Here is a 16,001-nt window from a genome sequence, read left to right as displayed (position 1 = left end):
CCCCCCGGCAGTCTATGCCTATTGCATCTTAATTATGAGCTATGAGCTGGTTCCTAACTAAAAGCTTTACCAAAGAGGAATGTTTTGAGCCTAACCTTAAAGGTAGAGAGGGTGTCTGCCCTCCGAACCGTGGTTGGTAGATGGTTCCAGAGAAGTGGGGCCTGATAACTGAAAGCTCTTCCTCCTATACTACTTTTAGAGACAAATGGAACAACGAGTAGTCCAGCATTTTGAGAGCGTAGTGTTCTGGGGGGATTGTATGGCACTACAAGCTCCTTGAGATAGACTGGTGCCTGTCCATTTAGGGCTTTATAAGTGAGAAGAAGAATCTTGAATTCTATTCTATATTTTATGGGAAGCCAATGCAGAGAGGCTAATACAGGAGTAATGTGATCTCTTCTCCTAGTTTTAGTCAGTACACGTGCTGCAGCATTTTGAACCAGCTGAAGTGTCTTAAGTGACTTGCTCGGGCAGCCTGCTAAAAGAGAATTACAATAATCCAGTCTAGAGGTAACAAAAGCATGGACTAGTTTTTCGGCGTCGCCCTGAGACAGGATAGTTCTGATTTTAGCAATGTTACGGAGATGAAAGAAGGCAGTTCTTGAAGTTTGTTTTATGTGAGAGTTGAAGGATAAGTCCTGATCAAATAGAACCCCAAGGTTTCTAACAGTTGTGCTTCGTGCCAGAGTGTCAAACTGGTACCTATCAGATAGGTAGGACTTAAACCAGTTTAGGGCAGTCCCTGTGATTCCAAGTAATTTCTCTAATCTCTCTAGTAGAATATAGTGATCTATAGTGTCAAAAGCTGCACTAAGATCTAATAAAACCAGCACTGAGAGTCATACTTCATCTGAAGCCCAGAGTAGATCATTAGTTACTTTAACTAAAGCAGTCTCTGTGCTGTGTTGAGCTCTAAAACCTGACTGGAAGTCCTCGAACAGGCTGTTGTTTTGAAGAAATTCACAGAGCTGAGCTGCCACAACTTTCTCAAGAATCTTTGAAATAAAAGGAAGATTAGATATAGGCCTGTAGTTTGCTAAAGTGCTGGAATCAAGAGTAGGTTTTTTGAGAAGGGGTTTGATTACAGCTACTTTAAAGGACTGTGGCACGTAGCCTATTGATAGGGATATATTTATTGTCTCCAACAAAGATGGGCAGACAAGGGGAAGAACTTCTTTAAACAGCTTAGTTGGGATCGGATCTGAAAGGCAGGTCGATGGTTTGGAGGATGAAATAATAGAGTTAAGTTCCTGAAGTCCTATATGTGTGAAACAGTTTAGGTTAGGCCTATTTACATTTAATGGTACAGCAGGCCCAGGTGAAGGCAGGGAGTGGCTAATTTTATCTCTAATCTTATGAATTTTATCGTTAAATCAGAGCCCAGCGTGGCTTAGACTGGTCCAATCAGAAGACTCTGAAAAAGTTTGGTCCACATGTAACCATGGGAACGACCAACATTCTATTGATGACCATAAACAGTATAGAAACTAAAAACATTATGCTTTGCCAAGATTAACAAGAGAATTCCTTGCTAAGCAATTGTTGGTGAAGCTAAATGATCAATCCTTTTCAAAATAAAAGCTGTGGCTTTCTTTTTCTTGTCCGGTATCACGGTCTGAGTTTACCTCCGTGCTGAGATTATAACCCTAACCCTAACACAATCCAATAAACAAATAAAACACGTTCAAACACTTTCAAAACAAAAATAAACAAAAATTAATTGTTTTTTTTTTAGCAAAAATACATTTTAGTGCACGCATGCACATACACAATCTCAGTATGATGTGAACTCAGACAATGACACCGGTCCAGTGAACATATGTCCTTCCACCCAGTAGCTGACACGATAGACGGAACCAAACCACAACGTAACTGGAGCTGTGGAGGAAACCTTCAGGCAGCACCAGGGGTGGACTGGGACCAAAATTCAGCCCTGGCATTTTGTTTGTAGACCAGCTCATTACATTATCAGAGACACTATGTAGAAGCTGTTATTAAGTCAGTGATCCTCTACATATCTTAATTTCAATTATTATCCCCAGAAGACCTTAAATGAGAGAAACTCTAACCCCTTTGGCCATTTTGCAACTTCCTTTTTCCCATTTTTTTTCCCATTTCAAAACTTTTTCAGACTTTAGCTACTGTTTGACAATAAATATATATATTTTTTTTTTCTATTTCTGTCCATTTTTGCAAGTTCTTGTTGACACTTCTATCACCTTTGTGTCCACTTATTATCCCAATAATCTAACTTTTTCCCAATAAATACCATTTGTTTCCTTTATTCCTTACATTTTGCCTCTTTTTGTTCCACATTTTTCACTATAGTTTGCCACAAATTTCCCCATTTAATTTACCCTTTGCCATCACATACCACCTGGTTCCTCTTTATTTGTCCATTTTTTTGGCCACTCTTGACTGCTTTTAGTCACTTTTCACTCTTTTCTTGCCACATTTTTGCTCCTTTTGGACCATTTTTGGCTACCTGTTACCATGTCTGCCTCTGCTTGCTCATCAAAAAAAAAAAAACACGTAGTGGACCGGACCGGCCCACTTTGGGTCAACAGCGCACCGAGACGATGCCCGGTATGCCAGATGGCCAGTCCACCCGTGGGCAGTAGCAAAAAGAGTGAAGGTGGGTCTGAAGAGATGATTGTAGCGTCCATGGCTGAGACTCACTTTTATTTGATGTTTTGTTGGCGGGAAAAAGAAATCATCATCAAACTGAGAAAAACCATAAAATGAATCATGTCTTTGGTGGGCGGGGTCAAAGCGGCAGAATCACACGTGAAGCAACAAACTCGTCATAGAAACAAATTTTTTTCCCTTTTTTACCAAACTGAGCAGCTCAAGGCGGAACTTCCTATTGGCAGAAACATTTCTGTGGCTCCGTCAACGACAGAAAGCGTAGAAAGACAGATGTGACGTCCTTCTGTCACCTGCTGACGTCACAGCGGCGAAACAGGAAGTCCAACAGGAAATAGGAAGTGACGACGCAGTCCTTAGTACTCCTCTTTGATGTTCAGAGAAAGAGACGGAGACACTAGCCCGCTGCTGCTGGTCACCATGGCGACGCTGCTGCCTCCGTTTCCATGGAGACCAGCTCCAGCACTGCTGGTGGCGGGCGGGGTGGGCGTGGTCGTGGAGGACGCTGGCTGCTGAAGCTTCTTCTTGTTGATCTTTCGTTCTTTGGCCCGACGGTTCTGGAACCAGATCTTCACCTGACAGAAAAAAACAAAGAACATTATTTTATAAGATTATGCTACTGAACCCTCACAACACAAAAACCACAACACACAAAGAAGAGAAGTATTACTTCTATATGTGAATGTTTTTATGATCTTTGTATTGCAGGTGGGTAAGTATTATTGTTTTGACTGTATTTCATTGTAGTGTAGAAAGGCCCAACCAGGGACAAGACGTTCCAAGTCACATTATCAAGTAGGAGGTCGGAAAATAGAGTTCTGAGTTGCTTGGAACGCAGCATAAGCTGTGCAGGGTCAGTCTGTAGAAAGAAGCTCAGATAGCTTTACAGTGTGTGTGTGTGTGTGTGTGTGTGTGTGTGTGTTGGTGCTCACCTGTCTTTCGGACAGACCGAGTGCAGTGGCGAGCTCCGCCTTCCTGCGGATGGTGATGTACTTGCTGTAGTGAAACTCCTTCTCCAGCTCCAGACGCTGATGGTCGGTGTAAACCACGCGGTATTTGTCTTTGGTCCGCGTTTTCCCGTCTGAAACACAAACTTTTTCATGTCAGCCTCAAAACATTTCTCCACTCACTAATCTTTTTATTTTCTTCATAGTTTCTGCAATTAATCTATTTATTTTTACATGTTTTTCCTTAAAAATCTGCCTTTTCTTCACATAATTACATTGTTCAAATATGAAGATGAGCCACACAAGCTGTGTTCCAGTTTTTCGCACAATAAAAGTGATATTTCTGACATTTCGACAAAGTGTAATTGCACTTTGAATGTGTTTCCATTGAAGGTCTTTATCTGGCTGCTGATGTGTATTTGGTGCTTCGTTTGGTTCCTGTTCTGCTAAACATCTCATATTTGTTACATTTATACTTTTGTCCACTATTTGACATGTTAACCTAGGCCTGCACAATTAATCAACTTTTAATCGTGATCACGATTATGGCTTCCACGAATAAATTAACCTGATCGTCTACAATATTTACATTTAAAATGTGAGTCATTTGGTGGATTGATGAGAGCTGTGAGCTGTAATGGTTTCCAATGAGTTGCATTTTGTGATAATATGAGTGTATTAGTGTATTTATTCAGTTAACCCTTGGTGCATTTTAAATTATTGGATTAATTTCTTATTTTTTTGGTATATTTTTTATTTAAAGCTTCATTTTTTCACTGTAAACTGTTCACATATTGTTGTTGTTTTTTTTAAGTAGCGCAATAGAAATACAGATTTTTACAGATATGAATGGAGAGCGAGATGCCGACTCAGCATGTTACTAACACATTTAAGTGGGCAACACACATAACAATAATCGGCTTGTTTTTTACCCCATTTCCCCTGTCCCAACCAAGGATGGCAAGCGGTGGATTATCTTGTGTTTAATCTTGTGGTCTGAGGTGTGAAGAGTGAATTTGTCTCGACAATCGTAAAAACTGAACTTAAAGCTCGGGTAGGTACATTTTTTAAGTTTTTGGTTGAAATTGTCTTTATGTCCTGACAGAAACGAAGATCTTATGTGCTCTGAAAAAGTAAAGAAGAAAATCCATCACCTGTAGCAGCTGTAGTACACCTGTCATAACTTTGACCAATGGAAATAAATGAACCGTTTTTTTAACCAATCACGTCTCCCTGTCTCCCTGCACGAGCTCACACTGAAAGCGCGTCACCTGAATTTTTAGTCACATTTTTTAACATATATAATGATAGTTCATTGTTTACTTATTGCTGAATGAAACATGAGACAATTAAGTTTTTACACAATACAAATGATGATTTAAGCTCCTCTTCTGCAGCAGCTGTGTGCATGCATGTGAGTGAGACGGAGCGGAGGGGGGGAGGGGGAGGGGGGTAAAGGTGGAGCCGGTGGGGAAGCTACATTCAAAATCATGCTAGCTTTTGAAAATCACCGGCCCTACCTTTATTATTTACGACATGTGGAAAGTCTACGACTCCTGGCATTGACATTAACGACGTTGAAACAACGTAATTGACGATTACAATTAACAATTAAGAAGCGAGCTGACTGAGAAACACGTACCGCTGCGTTCACGTCAACTTGGGACATTTCCGAGTTGAAAATTCCAATCTCAGAGTTCAACCGACGTCAGCGACAGCACGGTGAAATATCTCAAACATGGCTGACGGGAAATTTGGAAAAATAATCAAACATTTTACTGAGTTTTACTAAGTCACTTTTTCAAGTAAGAGGTCGGAAAATTGCAAGTTCCCAGTTGCTTGGAACCAGACACGTCTCATCCCTGCAGGATGCAACACCCGTACTTTCATAACAACAAAAATTCATCACCTTCACTTTTTACAGAGGTATTTATTTTTGAAAACATATTGGTCCAGTTAGATTGACTGAATGGTGTTCAAGACAATCACAGCCAGACATTTGACGAGCCACCATACCAAGAAAGTAAACAAAGAGTTAACAGCGATGTGTACAGTGACAAAGAATAAGTAACAGGTGGCAAAAAATGGTTCAAAAGCGGCAAGAAAAAAGTGAAAAGTAGCTAAAATGAGCCAAAAGCAGTAAAACAAGAGGAAACTGGTGGTATGTAATGACGAAAAGTAGCTTAAATGAGCCAAATATGGCAAACAATAGTGAAAAAGGGCAAAAATTTGGAACGTAAAGAGGCAAAAATTAGATAAAAGTGTCAGTTAGAACTTGCAAAAATGGACAAAAATTTGTAAAAGGGATATTTATTAGTAAAAGGAAGCTAAAATCTGATAAAAACAGACAAAAGTGCAATTTTTTTTGGAAAAGGGTCAAAAATGGGACAAAGGAAGTTGCAAAATAGCCAAAGAAAAAGTTAAAAAAGGGGTTAAAAAGTTTCACCCTTTTAAGTTTTTCTGGGGGAATAATAATTAAAATTAAGAACTTAATAACAACTGAGCTTTATCACAGTTTTAGTAATAATGTAGTAAAATTGGGAGTTGATGGTTGCCCTCTCCTCACTTTTAAAATCGCTGAAACGCAGAATTAGATGTTGTTGGATCTCATTTGATCACGTATGATTTCTGACTTGGAGGAAGATGATGTTTTCGTGTGGAGTCTGTTCAAATAAAACAAATCCTTATGTGCATCATATATAAAAAACTATAAATAAAACCATAATGATTGTCAAAGGTGAACGAGCTCCTCTGTGCGTTCATAAATACAGTATAAACGGACACAATCAGCCTCACTAGCCATGAACACCACCTAAAACTGATGTCAAACACAAGGTTCAAGGGCCAAATCCAATCCGCCTCAGCTTGCAGTCCGTCCCATAGGACCATGATGCTGAAAGTGAAAGTTACAAAGGCTTTATTAGTCATCAGTTCACACATCTGTTCATAAATCAGTTCCTGAGATCTGTAACTGATTTATGAACAGTTGGTCACATGGTGAGGTGTTAGAGTTCAGTCACATGTCTTATCCATGCTTGGATCAAATGAGTCCTTTAATTCAAAAGGAGTTCAACACACAAACAGCAGGCATCGTAAATACCATCACCATGGAAACCAAAGAGCAGACCACATGGTTAGTGATGATCATTCCAGCTGGAGATCAGATGTGAGGAGCAAATGAAGCTCAGAGCTCTAATGAGTGTGTGAAGCTGAAATTATCTCGGTTTACTGTTTGACTTTCTCTTTCTTTCTGTTTCCAGTGGTGGACTGGCCATCTGGCACACTGGGCATCGCCCTGGTGGGTCGGTCCGGTCTGCTAACTGCTTTTTTGGCAAGCGAGTGGAGGCAGACATGTTAACAGGAGGCCAAAAATGGTTCAAAAGTGGCAAAAACATGGCAAGAAAAATGTAAAAATTGACTAAAATCAGCCAAAAGCAGTCAGGAGAGGCCAAAAAATGTACAAATAAAGAGGAACCAGGTAATATGTAATGGCAAAGGGTAGCTTAAATGGGCAAACAATAATGAAATAGGGCAAAATGTGCAACAAAAGGAGGCAAAAGTGTTATTTATTAGAGAAAAATGTATTTGGATGAAATGTGGCACAAAAAAATTGAAGAAAGCACAAAAATGTGTCAAAAATAACAAAAAAAAAAAAAGACAAAAAATAGGATAAGGGTATTTATTGACAAAAGCTAACTAGCCGGTTTTCCGAGAGAATAATGATTAAAATTAAGACATAAAGAGCCACTTGTTGAGCATAAATATATATGTATATATATATATATATATAAAATCTGGCAAACAAATGGGAAAAAGGGAAACGTGTGGAACAAAAAGAGGCAAAATTTTGGGAAAAAAAAGGAAGCAAGTGGTATTTATTGGGCAAAAGTTAGCTCAGAAAATGACAAAAATTGGATAAAAGTGTCAAAAACAACTTGCAATAATGTACAAAAAATAGGAAAAAAAGGGATGTTTATTAGCAAAAAGTAGCTGAAGATTGAAAAAAGTGTCAGAACTTTTTGAAAAGGGGCAAAAATTGGACAAAGCAAGTTGCAAAATGGCCAAAGGAAAAAGGTAAAAAGGGGTTAAAAAGTTTCCCCCATTTAAAGGTCCAGTATTCTGCTATTTTTCACACATCTCCATTTGTTCTAAAACAACATAGTATTTGAGGTTTATTTTCCCAAACACGCCTGTTTTCTAGAGTTTTAGCCTCTGAAAAGTCACTTTCATGACGCTTCTAAAAACAGGTGTTTTTAGGCCTTTGTACATATGAATGAGTGGGCGTGTCTATATATGATGACACGCTCTCGAGGAGGGCATGGCTTGCACTAATATTATACTGCGTCTGTGTTTGTTGTGTGGGATTCCAATAGCTGATGACCATAGTGGTTGTTTTTTGCTATCCACACACTGCACATTACAGTAAAACACATGGCTATATACAGTAAGTGGCTACTGTAAGTGTGAGGCAGCAGCATCTGAGTCATCTGTTTCAAACACTCAGCACAATGTGAAGCTGCTAAATCCTCAGGAATAGTCCATTTAATAATAATCTAACCGCTGTGTCACATTGTGTCACAAACACATCAGATCATGTCAATGTAACGACTACTAAAAATGAAACTGATTGTGAGAGCTCGTACTGCACTTCAGATTATCAACACACTGGATAATCTATATATTGAAAGTAAATATATGGAGAGCACCAGTCCTGCATATTTTAGATTGTCTCCCTGGATCTATTTAGTGCGTCGTGATACAGCTCTACAGAAGGCCTGATCACAGCCAGTCTTTACAGCAGCAGGTGGAGCATGTATAAAACCTGCAGTACAGCAGCTCTCCAGGACCAGATTTGGTTATAAAACCTCAAAATACAAAAAGGATATCCAAACATAAGTATACAAAAACAGCATCGAAGTCTGAACATATAAACAACAACAACAAAAACACAATGTGCCCTGCAGTCTGTATAAGTTCATAACAAGAATATCACTCAGAGCTGATATTGTCCATGAATAGTGATTTTATTATAGTAATGGGATCAATAACACTTAGGGATGAAAAATCGATTTAATCGATTATCATATTTGTAAATTTGAGTTTATTTATTTATTTATTTGTATTATTATTTTTTTCCACCCTAATTTTTTTGGACTTTTTCACGTTCCGTCCTTGTGGGTTACCGTAGCGCCATGTGAGCCCGCCCCCTCTTTGTTTACATTTGTTTACCCTTTGAATAGGCTATATGTGTGCTACAGGCATGTTCAATTTATTACTCACACTATGCTGAGATGCTATGGGAAGAGTTTATTATTTTTTAATTGTAATATTATACAGTATGTTATAAAATATGTAGTTATGTGATTTGTTAATCAGAAAATTTAAACGACTGAAGTAGTTGTTACACTTTAACTTAAACCTGGTTAAAGCTTGAAATAGTTGAATGACAGAACCTCATTTCCTTTTATTTTGGGATTGTTCTATACATTTTAACTCTTGAGGACAATCACAACAATAAAGTTGCACTTTTGACAATATATCTGATGTCTACAGTCATTTTTAAGTGCATTAAAAAAAATTTAAAATCAAATCGTAACTCAAATTTTTCTTTAAAAAATTGGAGATTTTTTTTTAGGCAAAATCGCCCAGCCCTAGACTGTGATCAATAACATGTTTTTAAAATTTCTTTTATATATATATATATATATATATATATATATATATATATATATATATATATATATATATATTTTTTTTTTTTTTCTATGAAAAATAAATAAATAAATATAAACTCTTATTTATTTTATTTAGTATTTTATTTTATACTGTGCATTGTTGGAATGTCACTGCTAAAAAAAATTTTCATTTTCTAAAAGTGTATTTATTTTTTTTCATTTATGCAATAGTAATGATTTGAATTTTATTGAGGTTAGTAACACTCAGAGCCATAAATGCAATGGTACTAATATTTATTAATTTCTTTCGGTGCATACAAAGCTACAAACGTATGTTATATTAACCTGTGTCTGACAAACATTTTAAAATGCTTTAAGTTAGGGCTGCATGGGTGATATGGACCAAAACTCATATCTCAATATTTTTTCCTCAAAATATCAATATACAATAGAAAATCTCGATAATTTTAATTCAATAAAATCTGACCAGAAAAACAATTCTGGGTTAAATGTGATGATCAAAATACCACACAGTTACACTTAGTAACAAACATCTGCACAATATGAGCCACTTTAGCCTTTTTCTCCTCTAAGGGACAGCACGTGTGAGTGAGTTTAGTAGTGTGGCTTGTTTAGGGGAAGTAGCTGTTCTGAGAAATAGTTAAAGCAGACACTCCTAAAATAATTATTTTAAAACAATATAATCTATAATTTATATATATATATATATATATATATATATATATATATATATATATATACAGTATATTGAGATAGGCAATATTGTAATTTTGTCAATCCCCAAAATAGAAAATTATTGTTCAGCCTTGTTTAATTAATACACAACTACATATAGTAAATAATGTGTTCAGTTTATGAAGAATTCAGTTTAATCGAGTTCTGAGTGTGTGTGTGTGTGTGTGTGTGTGTGTGTGTGTGTGTGTCAGTGAGCTTAAGCTAATTAAAAAGCCTTCATCTGTTATTACCATGCTGTGATTCAGTATTAACACTAAACACACGCCTGGTCCTCATGGAGTCAAATTCAAAGCTTTTAGTGAGAGCAGAGCCATCTGTGCCTCACCACACACACACACACACACACACACACACACACACACACACACACACACACACACACACACACACACACACACACTGAAGCTATCTGAGCTGCTTTCTACAGAAGGCCAACCCATTCCAGGTAACTCAGAACTCAATATTTTCCGACCTCCTACTTGAAAATGTGACTTAGAACGCCACTTGGAGCTCTTACTCGTCAGAAATAAAAAAAATACCTCGACTTCTCCGATATTAATTTGTCTGAACTCACGTTGCTGTAATTGAGTTGCTAATATGGTACTTGTACTTTTTAAAGTATATTTCTAAATCAGTAATTTGACTTGTACTTAAGTACGTTTTAAAAGAAGTAAAGTCATTTGTTACATTTCTACACGCAATCGTTACTGACTAAATTATTATTTGCTGTTTTAAATTTTAAAACAATTTAAATAAAAGTGATTTTAAAAAATGTAAAATGATCAACGGACATTGTGAAACTACAAAAAATGCAAAAACCAGACAAACAATCACATGCATCACATCATAGCCGACCAATCAGATTAAACGTGACGTACGGCAACAAAACAGTGTTGAACGGAGGTCATTTTCTCAGTTTTCATAAATGTATCTATACTTAGAGCGTGAGAATTTTTTTTATTTATTTTGAATTGAATTTACTGGTGTTATTTTTATTTTTTTAAATAATTGTACATTTTTACATACTTTTTATTTTATGCAGATGCCTTTGTTAAAAATAAATCAAGTTCCGACTGTGGTTTTTTCTTTTTTAAGTTTCTACATGAGATGTTTACTGTATGTTAGGGAACCGTACCAAGTTTCATTACCAACAATAAATGTGGGGGGTGAAAGTAACTATAGTAACTTTTACTTTGAGCACTATTTAATTAAGCTACTTTTTACTTGTACTTGAGTATTTTATGTATGACTAACTTTTACTTGTACTTGAGTATAATTTCAGTCAAGTACTTTTACTGGAGTAGGATTTATCAATACTCTTTACACCTTTGGAAGTCACAAAACATCAATATACAATTAAGGGTGTAAGAAAAAAAATTGATTGAGCGATATATCGTGATATTTCACTGCGTGATTATCATATCGATCCAAAAAAAATGTCCAAATTTATTTTTTTATTTTTTTTAATAAATAATAAACTAACGTATGCATAGCACATAAACTCCTGGCCACTATGTCAGTGAACGCACCATCAGACCTTGTTAAACTACCTCACTGCTCAATGCATTTTAGCTGGAATTTGTTTACACTTTATTTTCATAAAACATACTGAACACTTTTAAAGATGTGGATACTTTTCAAAAAAAAAAAAATAAGATATTGAAGAACTTAACAGAATAAGAATCTGTTGTTTTTTATATTTGTAATTGAATTACAGTTAGTTATCATTTACTTGTTCTTGCAAGTTTAAAAAATGAAATAAGTTGTATTTCATACCATTTTGTACTTGTAAAGGTGAAATTTATTGATATCGTGATTTATTGCAATGTATATCGTATTGTTTATTATCGGGTTATATCATATTGTGACATGCAAATGGTGAATACAATATACACTACGTTTACAGTTTACACTTCTGTGGAACACAGTCATGGATTTATATTATTTCCTTTTGATTTCAAATGCTATGCTTTTATGATTTTTTTAATGGATTTAAAAAAAATTCATCATATTTTTAATGACCTGAATTTAAGTTATTTGTTTATTTCTGCGCAATGTGTCATGTTTCAATGCTTTACATCGGTGTTCCCAACCTAAATTTGGATCGTGACCCCATTTTGATTTCAAAGATTTCTGGTGACCCCAAAGACACTTTTCTTTTAAAATGTTTTTTTTTTTTTTTTTTTTTTAATTTTTATTTTATTTTGTTACAAATACAGAAAAGCCAGGATTGGCGCCACCTTGGATATTTTCAATAGTGCATTTAAGAGTTAAGATTGTGTGTTGTTTTAAATTTAGAGAATATGCTTTTAATCAGAATTAAACAATTATTAAACAGTTTCAGGAAACCCCATTTGAATTCCCGGCGACCCAACGTGGGTTCACGACCCCTAGGTTGAAAAACAGGTGCTATTCCTAATCTATAATTTAAAATTTTCTTCATCTTTTGTCAACTTTATTTAAATTGTTTCAGATCCTTTAACCTGTTAATATTGTTGCTCTTAATTCTACTTTTTTTTTTTTTTTTTTTTTATCTTTTTCACCTTTCTGCACATTTTTGAGCTTATTTCAATAACTTTCAGTGCTTTTCCAACATGCTATAGCCTACATAATATCTATGTTTTCCAACTTATTTCAACTGTTTTCATCATATATTCTAAATTCATTAATTGAGGGTTCAACTGTAAATATAACCACATGCATTCTCACTTGCATTTTCTGTAGGAAATGCATTTTTTTCTTAGTTATGAATATACTATCCCGATCAGCCATGGCAGCTCAGGTGGTAGTGGGTCGTCTTCTGATCGAGAGGTTGGGGGTTCGATCCCAGTACCTGACTATGTGTCGAAGTGTCCTTGGGCAAGACACTGAACCCTAAGTTGCTCCCAGTGGTCGACTAGCGCCTTGCATGGTAGTCCTGTCCCACTGGTGTGTGAATGTGAGAGTGATTGGGTGAATGAGCTGATATGTAAAGCGCTTTGAAACTGTTTCAGTGGTGATAAAGTGCTATATAAAATCACGTCCATTTACCATTTACCATTTTATTTCGGAAATGTCGAGTTCCGATTTGCCTGGAACGCAGCATTAACCGTGCACTGAGTCGGGCGGAGTTTGCAGGTTCTCCTTTAGAGGCCACAGCGTCACATGCTTTCATCCATCGGCCCAATGAGGACGCCAATTCACCTTTCAAACATCCTTTAATTATAAACTTTCACTTTTGTATTATTCAATAATAAATTTATGAAGGAAACATTCATCATTTCCTCCGTAATTTACGCCTAACGCTCCGCAGTGAGTGAGTGTAAAGTCATTAATAATGATACATTTGTGTTTCAGTATTTGTAAGTACAGAGAAATCAAAGTCTAACAGGAAATGATAGTTTTTATTTCATCATTTCATTTCTAGTTATTTTCCTGTGGGTCTCCAAATGGAAAAGACCAAAAAGCGCAAACGAGGAGCCTAACGCACACAGTCCGTGTGTGAATGTTAATAATCTATTCAAAGTTCATCAAAAGGAAATTCAATTGCTTTCAATTTAAATAAAATCATTGATATCATCTGACCCCAGTCTTTTAAATGCTATTGTGGAATTTAGATTTTATTTATCAACTTCATTTGGAAATAAAAGTCCGTGTTTGGAGCCAAGATTTTATAATAAAACAAAAAATCATTTGCCTAAATATTACACATTGTTTTTTTTAAAGCATTTTAATCAAAATATATAATACAATCGAATGTATTATATTACAATGCATAATAAAATGGCCTATAATATAATATAATTTAATGCGATTAAAATCCCGTCCTTAAAATGAAAATGAATAATTCCGGGGCTAACCACGGCTTCGGGCCGTTTTCAAAGGTCAATTTAATAAGAAGTCATTATTTTACTAAATGTGACAAAAAGATCAAAGTCAAACCTTTAAATCCGATAAACAAAAACTTAACCTTCAAATCTAAATCCTGAAATCAGAAGAAAGTCAAACAGAACTTTGATTAGTCTTAGTTTCTCTTTTCACTTTGGTTTCAGTAATAAATCTAAATATAATAATAATAATAATAATAATAATAATAATAATAATAATAATAATAATAATAATGTAACGTAAAAAAAAAAACAATGAATCTAATCTAAATAATTAGAGTTAGAGTGAAAATAAAGTTTTATAATAAAGAGTACAAATGAAAAGTGTCAGAAGCAGGACTTCCTTTTCTCGTTGCTCAGTGAACGGTCCCATGCACGCGCTCCCATGAATAATAATAATAATAATAATAATAATAATAATAATAATAAGTGATAAACCTGAAGTGTTCTAATAATGAGGACATATTAAAATATGCACTGATGTTCCATTTCTCCGTCCCGTGCACGTGCTCCCATGAATAATAATAATAATAATAATAAAAATAAATAAATAAATAAATAAATAAATAAATAAATAAATAAGTAAATAAATAAATAAATAAATATGCACTGACGTTCCTTTTCTCCGTCCCGTGCACCCGTGCACGCGCTCCCATGAATCAAAGGCTTAAATTCATCCATTCATCACCACGCGCTCCTTACTTGGGTTGTTGGGCGGTGCTGAGCTTCGGATCCATTCGAACGGGTTCCTCCTGCGGGGGGAGCCAGGGGACAGTTGCCCCCCCGGTACGTTGATGGAGGCCGTGAGCTGCCCCGAGAACTCCGGTGGACTGAACCCGAGGCCTGGACCCCCTGGCCCGGACACCGCGGGGGGCGCGGGAGGGGCCGCGTAGTGGTGGGGGGTCCATTCCTCCCTCGGTGGGGGCGGAGGGGGGGGCGTAAGCCGCGCTCCAGCCTCCTCCGGCCTGCTGCGGGTCGGTGCCCAGGCCCGGGTGGTGGTGCGGGTGGGGGGGGGGGTGTTGGGTGTGCGTGTTGTAGCTGAAGTCCGGGTACTGGGGGGGTGGGAACGCCTGCGTGCTGAGGCCCGGGTGTCGCGGCACCGGGTTCGGGTACATGGCCGGGTCCTTGTCCAGCTGCAGGTAGCTCACGTACATCTTCCCGGGGGGGGGCTCAGCCTCAGCCTCAGCATAGTGCGGATCCAGCCTGCTTCACCTGCAGGTAGACACACCTCCACCTGCTGTGGGGCTGAGGCCTCAGCGCGCGCGTTAAAACGCACAGGTCACGTGCTCGATTTATGGCCCTCTCCCCTCCTGCATGGACTCCGACCCCCCCGGCCTTTGTTTGCATGGCAGGGATGATGAAGCACTAACTAACTAACTATAACTAACTAACTATAACTAACTAATCAGACATACTTTATTTATCCCAGAGTGAAATTACTTGCGTTACAGCGGCTCAAGAAATATTACAAATAAAAAAGAATAAATACTAAACAAAGGAGAAAGAAAAACGTCCATAATTAAGTAAAATACTGTTAATTAAATAAGGGATAAATACAAGTGCACAGCACATTACAGTAGTATTCACAGCCAATCAGATATATCTAATATATTCATGGCCCACCCCCGTATAATCTGTTTCTGTCATAATAAGAATGACATACATTACTGGGAAATACCTAATTTCCACTTATTTTAGAAGTTAACTGCACAAATCATCACTTTAACCCACCATCTTTTTGATTATTGTATATATCTGTATTTTATCTTTGTATTATTATTATTATTATTATTATTATTATTATTATTATTATTATTATTATTATTATTATTATTATTATTATTATTATTATTTTCCTAATGTAATGTGTGCACTTGTATTTAATCTAGGGCTGGGTGATATGCCTGGAAAATGTATCACTTTGTGTTTCATATCAGTCGATATTGATAATTATTGATTAGTATTTTTAAAGGACCAGAAGAAGCCACATTCAAATACTTTTATTTTAAACGTAATATTTAACAATTGACATTTACAACTATGGAAAGAACAGAAATCCTCAAATAAACAAACTGCGTAATGTGTAAATATAAACTTTAAATAAATGCTTA

The 16,001-nt window shown here is 36.5% G+C and overlaps 1 protein-coding gene across 1 annotated transcript; it reads right to left on the bottom strand.

Annotated features, from left to right (window-relative positions):
* Window positions 1-2,484: 2,484 nt before the first annotated feature.
* Window positions 2,485-15,140, bottom strand: LOC114475496 (homeobox protein CDX-1-like). The gene is given in 4 exon segments (XM_028466357.1): window positions 2,485-3,221; window positions 3,579-3,727; window positions 14,593-14,822; window positions 14,824-15,140. Coding segments are annotated over 4 exon segments (819 nt in total). The 5' UTR covers window positions 15,045-15,140; the 3' UTR covers window positions 2,485-3,002.
* Between the last annotated feature and the right edge of the window lie 861 nt (window positions 15,141-16,001).

This window comes from Gouania willdenowi, chromosome 14 (genome assembly GCF_900634775.1).
Source record: "Gouania willdenowi chromosome 14, fGouWil2.1, whole genome shotgun sequence".
NCBI lineage: Eukaryota > Metazoa > Chordata > Actinopteri > Blenniiformes > Gobiesocidae > Gouania > Gouania willdenowi.
This window is presented reverse-complemented; position numbering and strand designations above follow the sequence as displayed.